This window comes from Streptopelia decaocto (genome assembly GCF_964273445.1).
Source record: "Streptopelia decaocto genome assembly, chromosome: 2".
Lineage (NCBI taxonomy): Eukaryota > Metazoa > Chordata > Aves > Columbiformes > Columbidae > Streptopelia > Streptopelia decaocto.
In genome coordinates this window covers 25455926-25475055 of record NC_138655.1, presented here as the reverse complement: position 1 = coordinate 25475055, position 19130 = coordinate 25455926, and the positions used below count along the sequence as shown (strand labels likewise).

Genomic DNA, 19130 nt, shown 5'->3' with positions numbered 1-19130 from the left:
AGACTTGTGGTGATGCTGTGAGTTCCCAAGAGGGCTTCCAGGAGGAATGTGTGGCAGCAACTTAACTGGTGACAATCTGGGCACAGCTGTCACCCCAAGAGCCAGCACGGCTGGGCTGAGCAGGCAGCTGGCACAGAGCAAACCTGCTGCCCCCTTCATCTGCTCCTGCTGTCTCACCGTTCTGAGTGGGATGCTGGCCCAGTGCGTTGTTACCAATTCAAGTAATAATTTACCTCACTCCTGCCATTGCCTTACTACCCTCGTAGGCAGAAAGGAAACTTTCTGGCTGGCTGTGTTATGGTTCCAGGCCCCATCCAACTCACATTTACATGCACTTTGAAGGGGAAGACTCACAAGAGGAAGGCAAGAAAGACAAAAGCAAAAGAAAGAAAAGGAAATGCAACATTCTCAAGGGTCTTAATTATATTGTCTTGGGAGGATTCAAAGCCAACAGATTGCTTACTTGCTCCTTTATTTTTCTATCCAAACAGAGCAGTACTTCTCATGTGCCCCTCAAGGTCCTTGCTCACTTGTCAGTTGGACAAGGAGTCCATAGGCATTACATATATATGCCCTGTTCATCTGGCAGCCATGGACTGGCAAGCATCAGCTCCAGCTGAGCCATCAGAGCCTGTCAGCCATCAGAGGCTGTCATCAGATGAGACAGATGGTGGCCAGGCAGCACCTCTGGCTACAGGTTTTTTGCTGATCACTTTTGATGCAAAATCCAGTAGCAAAATAGCAAAGATCACAAGGGAGAGAGAAGCTGCATGAAGTGAGCAGCATTAGGGCTACATATGCAGCCCGGGATGGCAGGACCTCAGTGGACAGAGCAGGGGAACAGCAGTGCATGGTCTTCCAGGAGGTTTTCAGAGGTGTTGGGCAGGGAGGTTTCTGCTATGCTAAAATCCTCACAGATGTGTGGAGATTCACATTAGAAAAAAAGTGGGGTTTTCTTATTTAGATTTAAAGTGGTTTCATTCTCTTTAGCTAGACTGTTATTTATGATAGACTGAAGCATTAGTGTCAATAGCTATTTCTGTAACTACGGTTAACATTTCTGTAACTATTTTAAATACATATTACATGCAAACAATAAGGTGGCTTCTGGGTCAAAGTAAAAATCCCAGTACTACGTATCTTACATACATTGGCCTACCATCACGGTAAACTGCTTTTTTAATTGGAGAGGAAAGACTTTGCTGGTTTACTTGTATGTCAGTAACCTTTGGTAAAGACTTTACCAAGGATGATAGTCAGAATCACTGCAGTAAGCGCACAGTGACAGAGCCTGCACAGTGTCTAAGACTATGATTCCGCAGAAGGGTTTCCTCTACCACATATCACTCCAGACTCTTGCAACTAAGTTCACCTGACTCCCACAGCAGCACCAGGAACAAGCATTTCTCCCCTCCGAGTTTCCACTCTGGAAACCAAAATTGTCACTGGCGGTTTGTACTTTAGCAGTCTTGCAGCAGGTGCCATCCACCGGGGATGCAGATGTTCTGCATAGTCCCTCTGTCACTCATAGCAAATCCTGCCATCCAGAGCCAAGCGTATAAAACCAGCAAGAGTTCTTTCATGCATCTAAAGCACTCTGGTCATTTATCTATTTTATTTAAATAGAAGTATTCAGTCACCGTGATGATGAAATACTGCAGGTAAGAACTATGAAAGCAGTGGCCATCTGGATATGGAGCTGGACCGTGGGCAAGTTTCCCTGGACCTCTCCCAAGGGGCAGCCCTATAATTCCTCAGCCTCCCCATGGCAGAGCCCACGTTTCTTGTCATTCTCAGGTCCCTAGGGAGCAGAGGCACTGCACTGTGCACGGGGCCTGGCAGGGCTGGAGGTCACCTACTGCTTCCCGAGGAATGTGCTTCCTAAAACACAGGCAGGCAGCATCATGTTCTGCACAAGCAATCAAATTACGTCTTTCAACCGCATACAGTAGCAAAGGAGGCAGTACTGCTCTCAGCATGCTATAATCAGATCTGAAGTCAAGGAAGGGATCAGGAACAAAACTAAGATGTTGTCCTTATCCCTGAGGTTGCTGTAAGCTCAGAGCAGCCTTTTTCCAACCAAATTTTACACATGAAATTACTCCTTCAGAGCAAATGTGAGTCAACTAGTGGATCTACATACTAAATGACTTTTAGCCATTTTTAATGGCTTTTCGTAATCTGGACAGCAAGTTACAGAAGAGGTTGCCTGTACAACCCAAATGGAAAATTATACAGGCACAGAAATGTAGTTTTTCTCCATCCAACACACCTCCAACTCTGAGCAGTTTAGAGAAAAGTCTGTATTTAGTCTCAATACAATATCTTGTTTCAGTGTGTGTCAAAGTGCAGAACATTTCCAGGCCCCACCCACTGGAGATAAGAGCACACCTTAAAGAAAATATTGGATGGACCAGATGAAACCATGACATATTTCCTTTTCATGTGGGAGAATGTCATAACTTCTCACTCACAGACAAAACAACAGATCCTTTTTTGGCACTCAGTCCTTTCTTGATTCAATAAAACGGGCACAGTCTACTCCTCAAAGTGCCACTAGTGTGAGTAACACCAACTGGGCTACTTGCTTGAGCAAACGTCTGCACACACTAGGTACAGGTGTCCCTGTTCCTGTTCATTGTATGATGCAATCCCAGACACTGGAAGGGTTGACAGAGCTGCACTTTACTAACTTGTCACCTCTTTTCACGTGTCCATACAAGATTTTCATCTGCAAGAAGGCCTTGATCTGACAATCCTTATGAAGACAAGCTTTGTTGCATTCAGAATATAGGAGTGGTATCTTGCAGCTGAACATACGTATTTAAATCCCTAATTAGGACAAGAGCTGTGCAATATACATTGTCCGGTTGTTTTCAAAATAGTGCATGAAAGGGAAGTTCACTGCATTTAAATGGAGCATAGTTTACATGAAAACTCTGTTTGGTCATGAACAATCTCCTGAAACCAAGTGAGTGGATAAAAAAGATAGCAGGTGACTAGTCACTGTTGACTGTGGTCTGAAATCAGTGTGCAATGGTAATCAAATATGCCAATGAAAGGTGTGACCTAATCAGGAAGGGTGCTGGAAAAAGAAAAATATTTTGTCACTCTCTAAAACCCAGCACCTCAAGTAGGATGTGCTGCAGCCTCTGCTTCTCAGGTGCAAGAGCATTAGAGAAGGAACAGAGAAGGGGAACAAACACATTTAAGTGGTTGGAGCAGCTGCCTTAGGGGAGACACTAAAAGGTTTGGGACTTCTCAGCTTGGAGAAGAGAAGGCTGAGGAGGAAATCACTGATCATTTCAGTTTCACAAAGCTAAAGGAGAAAGTGAGTGAAAAGCTTGTCTCCAGAATGATAGAATCATAGAATGGTTTGGGCTGGAAGGGACCTTAAAGATCTAGTTCCACCCCTTTTCCACTAGACCAGGTTGCTCAAAGCCACATCAAGCCTGGCCTTGAACACTTCCAGGGATGGGGCATCCACAACTTCTCTGGGCAACCTGTTACGGTGCCTCACCACCCTCTTTCAGTTTAAAGCCATTAACCCTTGTCCTATCACTACATGCACTTGTAAAAAGTCCCTCTCCAGCTTTCTTTTAGACTCACTTTAGGTATTGGAAGGCTGCTATAATGTCTCCCTGGAGCCTTCTCTTCTCCAGGCTGAACAACCCAAATTCTTTCAGCCTGTCTTCATAGTCTGATCATCTTCGTTGCCCTTCTCTGGACTTGCTCCAACAGGTCCATGTCCCTCTTATACTGGGGACCTGAGAGCTGAACTCAGTACTCACAAGAGCGGAGTACAGGGACAGAATCGCCTCCCGCATCCTGTTGGTAACACTTCTTTTGATTCCTGGGCTTCAAGCACACATTGCCGGTTCATGTTGAGCTTCTCAGCAACCAACATTTCCAAGTCCTTCACCTCAGGGCTGCTGTCAATCCATTTTCCACCCAAACCCATATGCAGGACCTTGCACTTAGCTTTGTTTGCACAGGCCCATTTCTGAAGCCTGTCCAGATCCCGCTGGATGGCATCCCTTCCCTTCAGCGTCAACTGCACCACACAGCTTGCTGTCATCAATAAACTTGCTGAGGGTGCACTCAATCCCACTGTCCGTGTTGCTGGCAAAGATTTTAAACAGCACCAATCCCAATACCAACCCCTGAGGACTGCCATTTGTCACTGATCTCCACTTGGACATTGAGCCATTGACTGCAATACTTTGAGTGCAACCACGCAGCCAATTTTTACCCACCGAGTGTCCATCCATCGAATCCATGTTTCTCCAGTTTAGAGACAGGGATTTTGTGTGGGACAGTGTCAAATGCTTTGCAGAAGTCCAGGTAGATGACAACAGTTGATCTTCCCATATCTACCAACACTGTAACCCTATCATAGAAGGCCACCAAATTTGTCAGGCACAATTTGCCCTTAGTGAAGCCATGCTGGCTGTCACAAATCACCTCCTTATTTGCCATGTACCTTAGCATAGTTTTCAGGACGATCTATTCCTTGATTTTGCTGGGCACAGAGGTGAGAATGACTGGCCTGTAGTTCCCCAAGTCTACATAGGTCCCATAGGTGATATCACTAAACAGCATCTCCTACTGCCACTTTGCCTCCCCCTCTCAGAGATAGCACAGGGCTGGAAGCATCTCTGGTCTAAAGCAATAGGGCATTTCTTCTCACTGCATTTTTAGATTTGTTTTTGATAATTCTCCAGAGGCAGTCTGAAGTCCAGAAACCATGGAATATCAATTTTCTTTGCCAGAAATATCAGAGGGTGGATTTATGCATGGGTAGACAACTTATCTGGGTCGTGAGAGGGGCGTATTTATTCCATCATCTCTCTAACCCCCAGGCTTATTTACTTTCTGTCTCAACAGCATAGGAGGTACCTGGGACATGCACAGGAGCCCAGTATGTTCCTGCCAAGGTGCTTTTGTGTTTATTGGTGGCTTGTGTCAATACAGCCACACTGGGCAGCTCCCTTCCCAGGGCTTCATCAGCTGGGCACAACTTCCCAGCCACAGTACAGATGCCAGGGGAACCTCTCCAGTGGAAGTCCACATGCCAAAGGATTTTAGGCATATCCTGGTTGAGGCTGGGTGGCTCCCAAGTACTGGGGTGGCAAAAATGCTGCTATGGATGTTAATGGAGCATCTCAGCCCCATTGGTTCACTTCTGAATGGAGCAAGTCGAGGGGGAGCAAATGCAGTCATTCATACCACAAGATTGCATCAAGGGGATGAGGAAAATCTTAAGGCACAGAAGACTGAAAATACAGCTAAAAAGCAACTAAAATGATATTATGGTGGTAGAGCTTGAGAACATCCTACCCGACATCACTCAGTGATACAACAGCATTTAGGGAAGAAATACACCCTGAGCACCTTCAGAGCAAATCTGTGAATAGAGGAAACACACACGCTGGTGAAAGCCACAAGTACACAGAAATAGCATCCTGGCCTTGTGAAAATTACTGAGGTCTGTTCTGAGTTCAGCAAAAGTTGAACCACTAAGCAATTCAGTTAAAACTATGCAGAGGCAGGAGAGAATGGGTGCAAAACTCAGCAGAGCTGGAGGTTCTTCCTCCAGAGGGGCAGTGGCTGTGATCCCCCTCACCCCTGCATGGGAGCACTGCCCGCCCAGTGCCTGCCCAGTGCCTGCCCAGTGCCTGCCCACTGTCCCTCAGCTCCCTCATTTGCTCCCCTTGCCCCGGGTGAACAGGGTCAGGTCTGGCGGGGGATGTGGCATCCTGGTATTGGCTGCATCCACTGGGAGAGCAGTGCAAGTGAGGAGGAAACATGAGTCCCTGTGTGCAGTACGTGCAGATGCAGCAGTTGAAGTCAGACATCTTTCAGTGTATCCATGTGACAGTCTGGATTTTCCCATTGAAAATTCCTTTTCTCCTGTTGGCCCAAAGAGCAGTCAGAGTTTGGCTCAGGGCAACCTGTGTCTATCTGGCAGCTTTTGAGTACACACACAAAGTCTCTGCTCAGAAACAACTGCCACTTGGAAAATAATTCCATTTTAAAGTTACTCAGACATAAGTTTCAAAACCTGGAGGAGCTGTGCTACACTAATTGATTTTTAGAAAATTATTAACCAGGTGATGAGACAGTGCCGGCCCCATAAAGTGATACACACAGGGCTAGTGTGCTCTCACGTGAGTGCTTTGTCCTCACTGTCAACAGCAGGGAACCTCCTGCAAAAAAATTGCTAAAATCACAAGTGATCAGTACATTGCATTTCAGTAACAACAGGAAAAAAGCCACTCCTTTGATGATCTTACCTATGTGATCACAGAGGATAAACACAGAAATATTGCAGGGCCCTGTGTGAGGAGGTCCCGCTTGCCCTGATATCTGCAGATTTCTGGAGTGAGGGCATGAGGAGGAGACAGCAGGTGGGGAGGGTGCATGCCAGGCTGCACACTAGCACATCATGTGTTCACTGGCACAGCAGATGCTGGAACTCAGCCTATGTCCTGCAAGCTGTCCAACATTGGGTCCCTACACCTCAAGGTCTTTTCTGGAAGCAATGGCAAGAGCAACGCTTCTCTACAACCTTTCTGGAGCATAGTGAAAAACAGCAAAACATGGTGGTGTTCCCTTTTTTGACTGGAGGGGGCTACATTTGGAGTTCTAGAGGCCACTGTGTAAATCTTCCATGGAGTCTGCCACATTTAAAAATGTTGGTAGGTTGTGCCCAGCAATGTGATATTTAACGTAATTTTGACAAAGGGCACCCCATGTGCCTTGGGTGCTACCACACGCTTGGTGTTGCATGGGTCCTACAAGTGGACAAGCAACACAGAAACCACATTTTGTCCTGTACTGTCAGTCCCATGCTACCCCACTGAACCAGAATGGACAGGAACTGCAGGCAAGGTGGGCAGTTCTCACTAAATATTATTTTGTGCATCTGGAAGTCACATCTGTTAAACATCAGCAGTATGCTGAACACCACCCCAGGCCACAGCATTTGCCCTCCTCACTGAACAATGGTTTCCAGTAAGTCCAGAAAAGAAAGTCAGAGGAGAATCAGCCCCACAGCTCTCACCAGCTTTTGTTTCCTGCACTTGTGGGTCAGACACAGGAACAATTTAGGCAATACGTTCAGCTCTACAGTCTTCAGAGGCCTTGCAAGGAACAAGTTGCAGGGTTCACTTCTGGATATTTAACTATTTATTAGTCCAGAGATCTCATGAGTAAAACACCATTAGTACACCTTAGTACCTCATCTCTTCTCTGGGTTCCACAGCTTTCTCTAAAAAGTCTTCCCAGAGACCAAGCAGAGCTACAGTTGATTATAGAGGAAATACTGCACAGAAGTCAACTGCATCCAGCCCTCTGTAAATCTCATTACCTCTGCACCTCTCTAGATCACCAGGAATGCTCCTGTCAGCAGCCCTTTCTGACATTTATATCTGCACTCCAAACAGCCCAAGAGAGGTAACTCCAGTCAATGGTCTTTAAAGTTTTCAGAAGGGTTGATATTGGAAGGCTTATATATGTGATGGTGTATTCATTGATTTTATTGAAAATGTCTTTCTTTTACTTGACTAAACTTTATAAATATTTCTTCCAAATCTAAAATCACATAGCACCCTGCAAATCCACATAGTACCTTAATAATGAATCATTCCTCAATGTAGTTCTGTCCCAAAGCATAAGTAAACCTTTCTTCTTGCAGTTAATCTTTCATTATTAAATTAATTAAAGCCGGACATTGCCCCTAATTCCTCTTGTTGATCTGATCTAACTTCCTAAAAAGAGCTTTTCATAACAGCTGTTACACTATAATTGGCATTTTGTGTGTTCTTAGACTTTTTTTTTTAGCTGTATTTATTTTATTTTATTTGGACTCCGTGAGTTTTGCCATTTTGGCCTTGGTACGTGCACTGCTATGACTCATGTATTCCACAGCCACTGCCAGATCTCTGGGGCCGACATCGCAATTATCACATTAGGATCTGTCATTGTAGCCCTGACTTACTACATAGCCAGGACAGTGATTAGAATTGCTGATTGATCCATTCCATGGTTTTGGACACTCACATCTGAGATGAACAGAGGGACTGTGGATATTAAGGATTTGAAATGTCAGCATTCCACATTAAATTAGCATTAATTAGTAATTCCAGGTACACTAGCTGCTATATATGGTAAGCATTTCTGTATTTGATAATCTGGTGATGATCAGCTAAAACCATGACTCAGATTCATCTCATAAGCTGCAGAAGAAAGCCCTGGCCTTTCCTCTGTGCCCACAACTCACTGGAATTGTGTAGATCACAGCAGACGACCAAGGTTGCTTCCAGGTGAAAGTCACGGTGCCTTTCAGGAGTGAAACTCGGGCATTGCAGTCCCAGGTGGGCATTCTGTCCACAGGACCAGGCCAGACCTGGTCCAAAGCAAGAAAAACCCTAAAACATGCAGAATGTGGATCCTCAGCACCAACCCTCTCAGTCCACAACCAGAGGTTGGACAGCAATTTACCCCAACAGTATCTGAGCAAACTGAAGCAACAGCTCCATGGAGGGGATGCTGTTGCTGGTGGTTCTTCACCCCACAGCTTCCTTCATGCTCTCCCTGAAAACTCAGGAAGCCTACAGGGTGGACCAAGAGGGCCAGTGGGAGGTTGACTGGGATGTGAAAGGTGGAGGTAGCTCTTTGAATTGTTTTTGTCCAAGAGCAGTGCTGTGCTATTCAGAGGGACCAGCAGCAGCCCCAGAAGAGAGACTCACAGTGGTATATGTTCCCTGTGACCACCACACAGCTCTTTGTTGCAGCTTGTGGCAGCTCCAGGGAATGGGCCTACAACATTGGTTTTTTATCTGAAAAATCATAACTTTTAGAAGGAAATTTCATTATCCTGGGAAAGAGATGAGTCAGGGTATGAAAATAAGTAACACCAAATTTTTATAATATTGTTTATGCATTCAATGATGCTGTGAACATGGATGGCTTTTACCCTTAAAGGCTCTGTGATCGACATGGACATTTCAGATTTCTTCAAAACCTGCTTGGGGTTTAGATTTGTTGAGTCCAGAGCTTGACAGATAAGAACAGATTAGGGAAATGCACTAGTTGTCTTCAGCTATACTCTCAGTTCTTAAAAATAATCGCAAAAATTTGTTTAATTTGTGTGATTTAGTTTCCATTCTTGAATGGGCAAAAAGGTACTGAGAGTTTAAAAGTTCTGAAAACTGGTATCACAATGAGCATCATTCTCTAGACTGTTCTGGGTCAACCTTAAGTTGCATGCTGACAACTCAAAAGCATTAGTTCAAAATACAACTCAAGAGCACTCATTCAAAATCTGTGCTGTATTCAAAATGCTGTTTCTCTGCTTGCCAACAGTTTATTCTAGATCAGGAATTCCCTTCCAGGGAGATCTGAATACCACAGAAGTGGAGAGTCATCTTGTGACATGTTTTACCCCTAGAGAACTGCTAAAATTCATCCCCTCAGCAGACTCAGTTTTGGGCAAACACTCAGCGAGCTCACTCGTTTCTGGAGCATTTGGTGCATGAAAGCTGTGCAGCCCAAGGTGGTGAGCCCAATTATCATCTTATTAGCGTCGCATTTGTCTTCATAATCAAGGAAGATGAGCCGCCAGGCTGGAGATTTGGCTTTTCTGAGCCATCTGTGGGCAAAATGTGGTAACTGTACCTCTACCTTGAACTCTGCAGCACCCACAAAACCCAGCAGAGTCAGGAGGAAAATGACAAAATTCTGCCCAACAGTAACTGAGGATTAAGGCACACCATGTCAGCTGCCCGCTTGCTGTCCCCGAATTGTAGCATTTCACTTCTTTTTGTCTCCAAAATTGGGGTAAGAGTACCCATTTACATTTCCAAAGTGTTTTCAGGCTCAGGGCGAAATACCTTTGTTCTGAACGATTTATATTTTCTCTGACACCACAACTCCATTTGCACATGAGGGATACCATACACTCATAGCTATGGGGCTGTGGATGACTCTTGCTTTGTGATCCCAGATTGCTGAATAGCCTGTGTTCAGAGATGTACAGAATTCCCACTGTACTTGTCATGTAACAATCTTGCCCAGCATTCAAAATAGTTTCTCAACTTGAAAAAAGTCTTAGGGATTTCCCACTGAGGCTCAAATACAGTCATATATTTTATTAATTTTATTACAAGGCATGTAAGTAAAAACTTGCATATCTGAAAAAAGATATTAGGTAGAAAACAGTAATAAAATTAACATTATTCTTTTAAGAAACTTGGTAATAAATACATTTCCCTTCAACATTAAAATGCTTGTTATTTTGCACAACAATAAATACAGCATAACTCTGGCATAGAGAAAGGCCAAGGCTCGATACAAGAAGTCCGTGTGGTTTCTTAAAAAAGCTCAGGTGATTTATAAAGGTTTGGCATCCTGCACTTGATGCACTTTGATACAACTTGCACTTTAATTTTAATTTTGCTGTGATTTTTAAATAGTCCCATAATATGAAAATAAGAGAGGAAAATTTGTTCGATTACAGGATTTTTCCTTTAAATATTTCCAAAGTAAGAGATGTGTAAACTCATTGAAACCAATCCTTGAAATAATTTTTTAAAAGTGTCTTTGTGGCTATTCTACAAAAATGCAGGTTTTTTAGCTGTGAGTGCTCACGACTGACCAGCCAACTGGCAAAGGACAAATCCTCAGTCAGTTCCTCAATTCTTTACAGTTTTAAAAAGGAAGTAATAATAACAAGGAGAAAGAGTAAGGAGTGTACTGTTCACTTCCCAAGTCATGATGGTTCAAGATTCTTACACTATTATCCAAAGGTGAGAGGAGAAAGAACAGATATATTCCAGAACACCCCCCAGCATAACTTTGGGTCATTCTGGTCTATACTTTTCTTTTAAAACTACTGACAAAGAAAAGGAAGAGAGATATTTCCATGCACTGTGCTGTTCTTATGCCAGCACGTATCATCACAATCACAACTGTGAACCTAAGTCACTTTGATAGCCCAATCTAATATAGATTGATTGATTGTCCCACGACATAGTTAGATAATGTCCACAAAATGCCACAAGCTCTGGCAGAGTCCAGCGTTCTTAAAGTACTGATAGGTCATGGCAAGACTTGGACTTGAGTTTGAAGGCCATGTTCTTGTTGTTCTTGGCAACTATTTTGCCCCAAAACCGCCTGGCCTTCTTGGGGATGCTCTCTCTTCGTTTCTGGTATGCCAGCCGCTTCTCATTCTTTTCCTTGCTGTCCCTCCGAAGCCGGACTTGCCGCACGATGCCTTCAAACAGCTCTTTCACATTGTGCTGCACAGCTGCCGAGGTCTCGATGAACTTGCAGTCGAACACGACGGCGCAGGCTCGTCCCTCTGCAAAATCGCAAGGTGGATATGTGACAGGTGTCACAAGCAGAGGGGAGGCAAACGTGTTGCAGGTGGCCATGTGCAAGGAGCCGGTGCCACCAAGGGAATTCCTCAAGGCTAATATAGGCATGGATAAGCCTTTAATCACCCCGTGCTGTCTGCTGGCCCATGATCCATCTGCTCTGTGTCACACTCCCTTTTCAGAAAGGGGGGGTGAAGCCTCCCCTGGAAAATCCCCATCCCCGCCGTCAGCTGTTAAGGGAGCTGGGGCTGACCGACTTGCGCTGTGACACCAACGGCTGAGATGTCAGTAATGACTCAAAACCACCTGGTCATCCTATGTGCAGACTCCCTCAAGTCACATTAAAGGGTGATGACAGCACCCTCCATGCACACAGCACAGCTCTTGTCACCACAGGAGGCAGAGCCTGGCCCCTTCCATGGGTCGTGGGCATAAACCAGGGTCTTGGGACAGTAGCAACTTGGGTGCAAACAGACACATGTACAAAACCCTAAAATAAAGGCAGAACTATGCTTATGGCTTTAGAGGTACATCTGAAATCATAATTCATATCCTTAATTACATGACAGCTGTCTTTCATACACAAGCTAATTTATTCTGTCTTCTGGCTTGCAGTGAACTCATCATCAGGATGGCTAAAATGACATGAATGCACCTGCCATCTTTCAAAGGATTTTTCAAGTGGGGCAGAGAAGAAGGTAAATAGGCATCCCTGGGCTCCCAATGAGCTATCTCACTTCAAACTCTTCACGTGGGGAAACTGTGACGGGTCAGAGGAACTGTGCACTTTGCCAGTGGAGGAAGGGGAAAAAAAAATGTCTCGCTCATTTAGGAAACAGAAGAGCCAAATGGTGACAGAAAGAAGAAAATACTGAGCAGAGGAACCCATGTTTCTGGTGGGCCAAGATGAGATCATCTAATGCATTGCTGTGTGTTGTGTTGTGTCACCTAAGCCTCAGGAAAGACTCTCTAATAATAGACGTTACTGACTGCAGAGCTCAGGAGCTGGCAGCAGCTTTCCCAGCAATCTCCCTATTCCTATTTATGGGCTTAGGGCTTCCCGGGCTTCAGGAGAGTGGCACAGGTTGGTTATACTTTCAAATAAATGCAGCAGTGAGAGCTGTTTCAGCATCCCAAAGTAAGGAAACAAGGAAACCTCTCCTGAAAGGTTCCTGCCCAGACTAGGAAAATAGAGGGTGAGAGGGAACTTTAATTCATCAGGGAGGACAGAGAACTGGTTAAATGAAGAAATAATCTTTGGCAGCAGAATAAAGTGGGCTAAAAATGTTGTGCATGAGCATGTATGGGAAGCCCAAAATGTTTCCAGCTACCAGAGATACATACTGCAGGCGTCTCACGTAAGGAGCTAGAGAGGAAGAAATTCAAGCTTCTTTTATGACGGTACTTAATAATTTAGGAAAGGGATTATCTGATGTGTAACAGTATTACCAAGGGAGGCTTAAGGGCCCAACAGACCCCTCCCAGTCCTCTGCCCTCTGTTCCAGTCTTCTTCTGTTTTATTGCTCTTTTATTGCCCAGTCCAGATCACAGCGTTCTCTCTCAGCCAGAGCTCTGCAGTTCGTTTGTTCACTAGGTGACTCTTAACGTTTACATTGTTTTTACCCTCACAGTTTTCCTTACCTGCCACTGAAACTTCGCGACACCTGACAAGGTCACTTTTGTTGCCAACCAGAATAATCGGGATGTCTTCTTTCTGGCGTGCCCTGCGGAGCTGTATTCTGAGTTCAGAGGCCTTCTCAAAGCTTGCTCGGTCTGTGATGGAGTACACAATCAAATATGCATCTCCCACTTGCATGCAGTGGTCTCGAATCCATTCTCCTTCACGCTGTTCAAAGGAAACGGTCAGACATCATTATTCCCAGATCAGATTTTCCTTAGAAAGTATAACATTAGAGAATCCAAATACATTCCTGCTGTAACTGTAATGGGTACAGTTTTAATCACAGTTATACTGAAAGTAATTCCAATGTGGTGATGGCATGACTACTTCACCACAAAGGAGGGCAAAAGTTGCCCCAAATCATTCATTTTACTGGCTTTAGACTGGAATGAACATGGTCTGGAAAATGGCTTGAATGTTTTGTTTTATCATTAAAAAAATAAAGAAGGCTTCTGCTTCTCAGGCTCACACTGCAGAGCTGTCAGGCATGCTTGACTTGGTGTGTGGTTAATCCCATATTCTCAGTAATGTTGAAAACACCTTTCTTTCCCAAAAGATACCTATTTTTCATATTAGCAGTCATTCATACGCACTTTTCTTTTGGCATTTGACTAGAACAAATTAAAGTACCTTATTATCCCACATGTCGAGCAGTATAATGGTTGCACTTTCCCCATCTACCATCAGGGTTCTTTCATATGTGTCTTCTGGAAATAAAATCAGAAAAAATGGTAACATATTATTTTGTAGCATCATGTACATTACAAAAAACAAGTAATTGAATATGCAGAATTTGTTCACAGTTCAAATTATTAGGCCAAATTTTATGCTGGCTCACATTCAGTTCTTTCCTCATTTCCATCAGCAGTGAACCTTTCCGTGATATACAAAGGAGGCTGAAAGATCAGGAAACTAAATGCCCGTGATTTTGGCTGATATTCTCTTTATCTATGTGGGAGAGAGAAAATAGAACCAGTGGAAGAAATAAGCAAAGGCTGAACATTTGCCCCATGGGAGCAGCAGAGTCCAGTGGCTGATTGATGGAAAATATTTGCTTTCACTTTAGCAGGGACAGTTTACGGGTGAACAGCCACCGCTGCAGAGAGCAACACAGCGAAAAGCCTCCAACCAGTGAGGACAGGGGTTTGTGAGACAAGAGCTGGTGAGTTTTAGAGTGGCTGAGACCTCTGCTGCGTTTTCTCCCGTTTCGTGCTTCCCCACTTTAGGTTTGATGTCAAAAAGCAGACGAATCAACAACCCACAAAAGTGAAGTTATTTTGCACTGAGGCCACAAAAATGCATACCTAGGTTATAAACACCATGTGACAAAGTTCTGCTTAGACCTGGGGGTGGCTGCTCCTACTCATAACTTTGATCAACCCTTGCCATGAAATCTCAGTCTAGCTTCTCCTTCAAATACTGATCATCCAACTTTCCCCCAAACCTGGGCACATTTGGATGAGCAATATGGGGTTTAGACCCATCTCTAGTCTTGCATTGCTAGTTAGTGAAAAATGCCAGGCTTCAGACTTCTGAGAAAATCACCCCTCTCACTGCAGTGTTTAAGGGGTCTGTCCCAACCATGCTTGTAGATAGGACCGTGTCTTAACCCTTGCCTCATAAAGTATCTGTTGGGCACGAATGGAGTGAACTTTCCCCTAAACTGTAATCAGAGCCTTTCCTTGAAGCCAGCAATCTATATCCATGCAAAATAATGAGACCAAAATATTACACATTTAAAATGAAATTAAAATGGACAGCCTTGACACAGCTTAAAATGGTGAGATGAAAAAGACAAAGCTAATCAAGATGAGCATATTCCCTGCAGGTCCAATAGCACGATACTTGTGTTCATGAGCTAGGTTAATCATACAGTTAGTAGCAAAGCCAGTCCATAAAAGCTGTTGTATTCCCTATGTGAGCTGGCTACCCTGAAACCATCCTCTCTTGTAACAGAATTTCCAGGTTGCAAGCTAACGTTTGGAGAATAGTTTCTTCAACTGACCAAGAATCTTAATGGGAACAGGATTCATATATACCAGAAGACAACACCCAGAGGACTGTTTCTCCATTGTTACACACAGAGAGGCTGCAAATACCTAATCACACTCCTCAAAAATATTATGCCCAAATGGTCACATTCAGCACTTATTTGCACCTTAGTCAATCCTAAGGAATTTCCACAGGACATAAAACAAACTGAAAGTGAGCGATTGGTTCATCTCATGTTTATTTCAAAGCCAACACTAAAAAAAGGAAAGATGGCAAGTTTTCTAATACCTCAGCAGAGCTGGCCTTGAAAATGTGCCACTCCTACACTCCAAGCAGTATTGCTGGGAGTGCAATGAAAGAGGAAACCATACAGCTTCACACAGAGGAGAAGAAAACTGTCTGGCAGGGGTGGGCAAAGCAAATCAGCTGCATTTATGACTGATTGCCCAAGGGTCCTACTCCAGTTTGCTGGGGTAGCACTAGGAAATGTTTCATCAGGGATACTGCAGGCTGAGGAGCTGGTGGGATTACAGGAAAAACGATGGTAGAAGCTGAAGACAAATCACACGTGAATAACTGACTCAGAGTGACCGCACCATGGGGAACTTCAAATCCCCCAAAGGCACAAAGACCTGTGTGTGTCCCCAGTCTGTGTCAGCAAGCAAGGAAAATGTGGGTCCACCCTTCCTGGTGCTGGGCTGTATGAAATCCTGGGTGAAACCTCTCCTAATCAGATTGGTGCAGCACAACCCTTCCACATCAACATCTCACACAAAGCATAGCTCAGGGCTTGGTGCAAGAGCTTCACCTTCTGCATGGTCTGGTCTTTGGGATTAAAGACCACGTTGCAACCCTAAACAAAGCAGAGGAGGATAACAAGGGGGAAGAATCAAAGAAAACCCTACAGCTTGTGCCATTTCCTCCTGTTTGGACAACAGGAATTTTCCTACACTGCTGAAGGACCTTTGTCTGGTTTATCTCTGGGGGAACCCATGCTGTGCAAGTAACATGAAATGAGGAGGAGACATATTTTATTCAAACTCCATACAGCCTACACTGAGGTAATGTGTTTATACAGAATGGCTGAGATGACTTCTAACAGCAAATATTTTGGAGGTGATTGAAGGACTCAGCAGTGGCTTTTTCTTTATATATTGTTAATAAGCATTTCATTCTCATAGACCAGGAGAATGTCCAGTTGTTTGAATTTCCCAGGAAGCTGGACCCAGTCTTATGGAGTTAGTAGTGACACAAATGTCGGACAAGCATGAAAGCTGTATCAGCTTCCTGTGTAATGTCATCACAGGCAGGAATGAGGCAGCTTCCAGCAGGTAACTGGAAATGAAATAACATGAGAATCTGAATTTTTCTCTTTCAGAGACTTTCAGTCATTGTTGGTGAGTATCTTACTCATCTTATTTTGCTTTCTTGTTTTCTTAAGAGAGATGCATGTGTTCAATCAGTTTTGGTGATCAGTTTCAAATGTTTGTTACCTCAATTTTTGATTAAACGGTCTCTCTGATTTTCTGTGCCAATTACTACTGACAGGGCTGATTGCAAACAAACACAAACACCCCAGGGCAAGCACAAACACCTACCTCCCAGCACCTCACAGTCGCTGTCGATGCTGTCATGCACCCCTGCAAAGATGTTGGCTAGGGAGGACTTGCCTACGCCGTGCTCCCCGATCAGCACCACCCGGTAGCAATTGCTGCCGGACTCAGAGGAGATGACGGAGTCAGATGACTCTGAGGACCAGCTCCTTCTGTAGTAATCATCAGGATTGATGGTGTATCGCTTCTGCGGGTTGTACTCATTGGAGTCTTTCTGAACCAGGAGATGCTTTCCATCAGCAGGGATGCTCCACCGCTGCTGCTGCTGCTGCAGACTGCTGTTGTGGGTGCGACGCATGGTAACATTGTTTAGGGTCATTTTTTACCCCTGTTGAGAAATAGGGAAATCACAAGCGTTACCTACAAAACATTTAGAAATGCATTAATGCTGTCTTATTAACTTCAAAGCAGCACATCCTACTCTCCCGTAGGGATCTAGTATACAGCAAAAGAAAATGAGACTTTCTTCACTCTCTTGTACTTGCTGGTACACAAAGAAATATTTCTAGTTAGTGAGTCAGAGGCTTTTTCCTAGGGATGATACCACCCCCACCTGCTAAATCCTATCTTGGTTGAGCCTTTCCAAGCTCACGACTGTGCTAGGTGCAGCCCAGCCCTGGGGAGACATCGCTGTGTCCCAGAGGAGCAGGAAGGGGCAGCATTCAGCAGCGCTGTCCTGCATGGGAGCTGCATCCCTGCTGAGAGGCAGCCTATGGCACACACAGCACCCACAGGTACTAGTCCCCATCCTTTGTGCTTTACTAGGGGCAAGCAGTTGCCTCCAGCTCCCAATGCAGCTGGGTGTGCAGCATCTTTCATATTGTCTCGGTTAAGAGCTGGAACATTTGGGAAAGCAATAAAGAATCACTCACTGCACACTTAGACAACCCTGATATAAGAAAAGAGCCATGCAAGCACGTCTTGCTACAGTGGGGTGGATTTGAGTCTTGTCTAAAGCAAGGTTCACAAAGAGTGACTCTGCTTTGGACAGTGGTTTTTTGTCTGACAAGAGGGAGAATACAGTCTAGACCAACAGCTTTTCTGAGGAGTTACAGAGTCTAGTCAGTACAGCACGTAGCACTGGGCGAAAAAGCTCATAGACTTACAGATATTAAATCAACAACTTCATTTAGTGCACAATCAGCTAGACAGGTTCACTTGTCTTATCTAAGCACAGCTCTTAATTATATTTTACTCAGAAAACTCTATTTTGCCTTTCCTGGAGGCAGAGGACAGTGATGTCATTCTCACGGGCTAACAACTACCATTTTTAGGAAAGTTACTTTGATGCATTCCTGTTCCCAAAGTGACATTTATTTAGACATTCTGCTTTTTGCCGTATATCTGATGTTTCTCAACTCTCTTCTCCATGATAGTAAACAGGATAACTGTCCATAAAATGCACCCAACCATTTTCAAACCTGAATAATAGGTGGTGAATAAAAAAAAAGGACAGCAACACAACAAATCAACAGGTACAAATCACTGCTCCTCTTCTCACAAAACTGCCTGTAAACTTCTTTGAATAAATGCACAGCAGGACAGAGAAAAAATATACAGAAAAAGCACACTCTATCTGAACTTACTACCACATACGCAATATTTTTCTCTCTGATGCATAGTACAGAGTGGCAAAATGAGATTGTTTGCATAATCCCAGTCACAGTAACTTTGTCAGCAAGAAATATATCTAAACCAGAAATCACGCACCAAGCAAAAGCTGCTTCACAAAACAAAAAAGAATTATTTACTGTGGTTGAATTTTGAAATGCATTTTTTCCTTGCAGCTTCCCCACTGAAACGACCAGATGAGAAAAGCCAGCTTCAGTTCAGCCAAACAACGGAGCCTAATTCACAACCTGCCATAAACAATCACTCACTAAACAGTCGCAAACACGAACATTTTATGATTTCGCCTCTAACAAATTACCATCCCTCATTAACCAAAGCCAAATGAGTTCCTATCACAAATTGTGTTCCAAGTTCAAACTGATTTTGATACCCCACATTGCGTTTAGCTGCCTGGGTGTCTAGCACCGACAGTCAAAGTCTGTGCCTGACCGACGCTGCCTTACTTCTGCTGGGGCTCTGCTGGCGCTGCCCTTCTCTCTCCACGGGCTGCTCGGCCGAAGTAAATCCTCTCCTGCTTTGGGGCTGCCTCTTTAATTCTTTCTCAGCAAACCTGGTTTATATTAAGCCCATCTGATCAGAGACAGGGCTTTTCCGTGACGTGGTTGGCCTTTCCGTACAACAGCCAGCCCCCAGCTGGGAGGAAGCAGACATGCAGAAGAGCAAAAACTTACAAACAATCTCAAAAGACTTACTCAAAATCATATGATTGTCTCAATATTGCCAGTAAAATAAACACGTTTGGTTCTTGCATGATGAAAACAGGAAAGGGGGGAAGGGGGGAGAAGTGCTCTTTCGCCTCAGTAAGTTCTTCATTCAAACATTATCAAAATT

General features: G+C 44.2%; 1 protein-coding gene across 1 annotated transcript; it reads right to left on the bottom strand.

Annotated features, from left to right (window-relative positions):
* Positions 1–10139: 10139 nt before the first annotated feature.
* Positions 10140–18896, bottom strand: GEM (GTP binding protein overexpressed in skeletal muscle). The gene is made up of 5 exons (XM_082044881.1): positions 18743–18896; positions 16653–16995; positions 13693–13769; positions 13023–13227; positions 10140–11365 (listed from the first exon to the last, which is right to left on the bottom strand). The coding sequence occupies exons 2-5, from the start codon at positions 16984–16986 to the stop codon at positions 11088–11090; spliced, it is 894 nt and encodes a 297-aa protein (XP_081901007.1). The 5' UTR covers positions 16987–16995; positions 18743–18896; the 3' UTR covers positions 10140–11087.
* Between the last annotated feature and the right edge of the window lie 234 nt (positions 18897–19130).

What these genes read in the sequence shown, in the direction of transcription:
- GEM (XM_082044881.1), bottom strand. Translation starts at nt 16,986, where the DNA reads ATGACCCTAAACAATGTTACCATGCGTCGCACCCACAACAGCAGTCTG. An exon ending in TCGACATGTGGGATAATAAG is followed by an intron (nt 13,228 to 13,692) that starts GTACTTTAATTT and finishes TCCTTTGAACAG; the next exon opens with CGTGAAGGAGAATGGATTCG. An exon ending in TCGCGAAGTTTCAGTGGCAG is followed by an intron (nt 11,366 to 13,022) that starts GTAAGGAAAACT and finishes GCGATTTTGCAG; the next exon opens with AGGGACGAGCCTGCGCCGTC.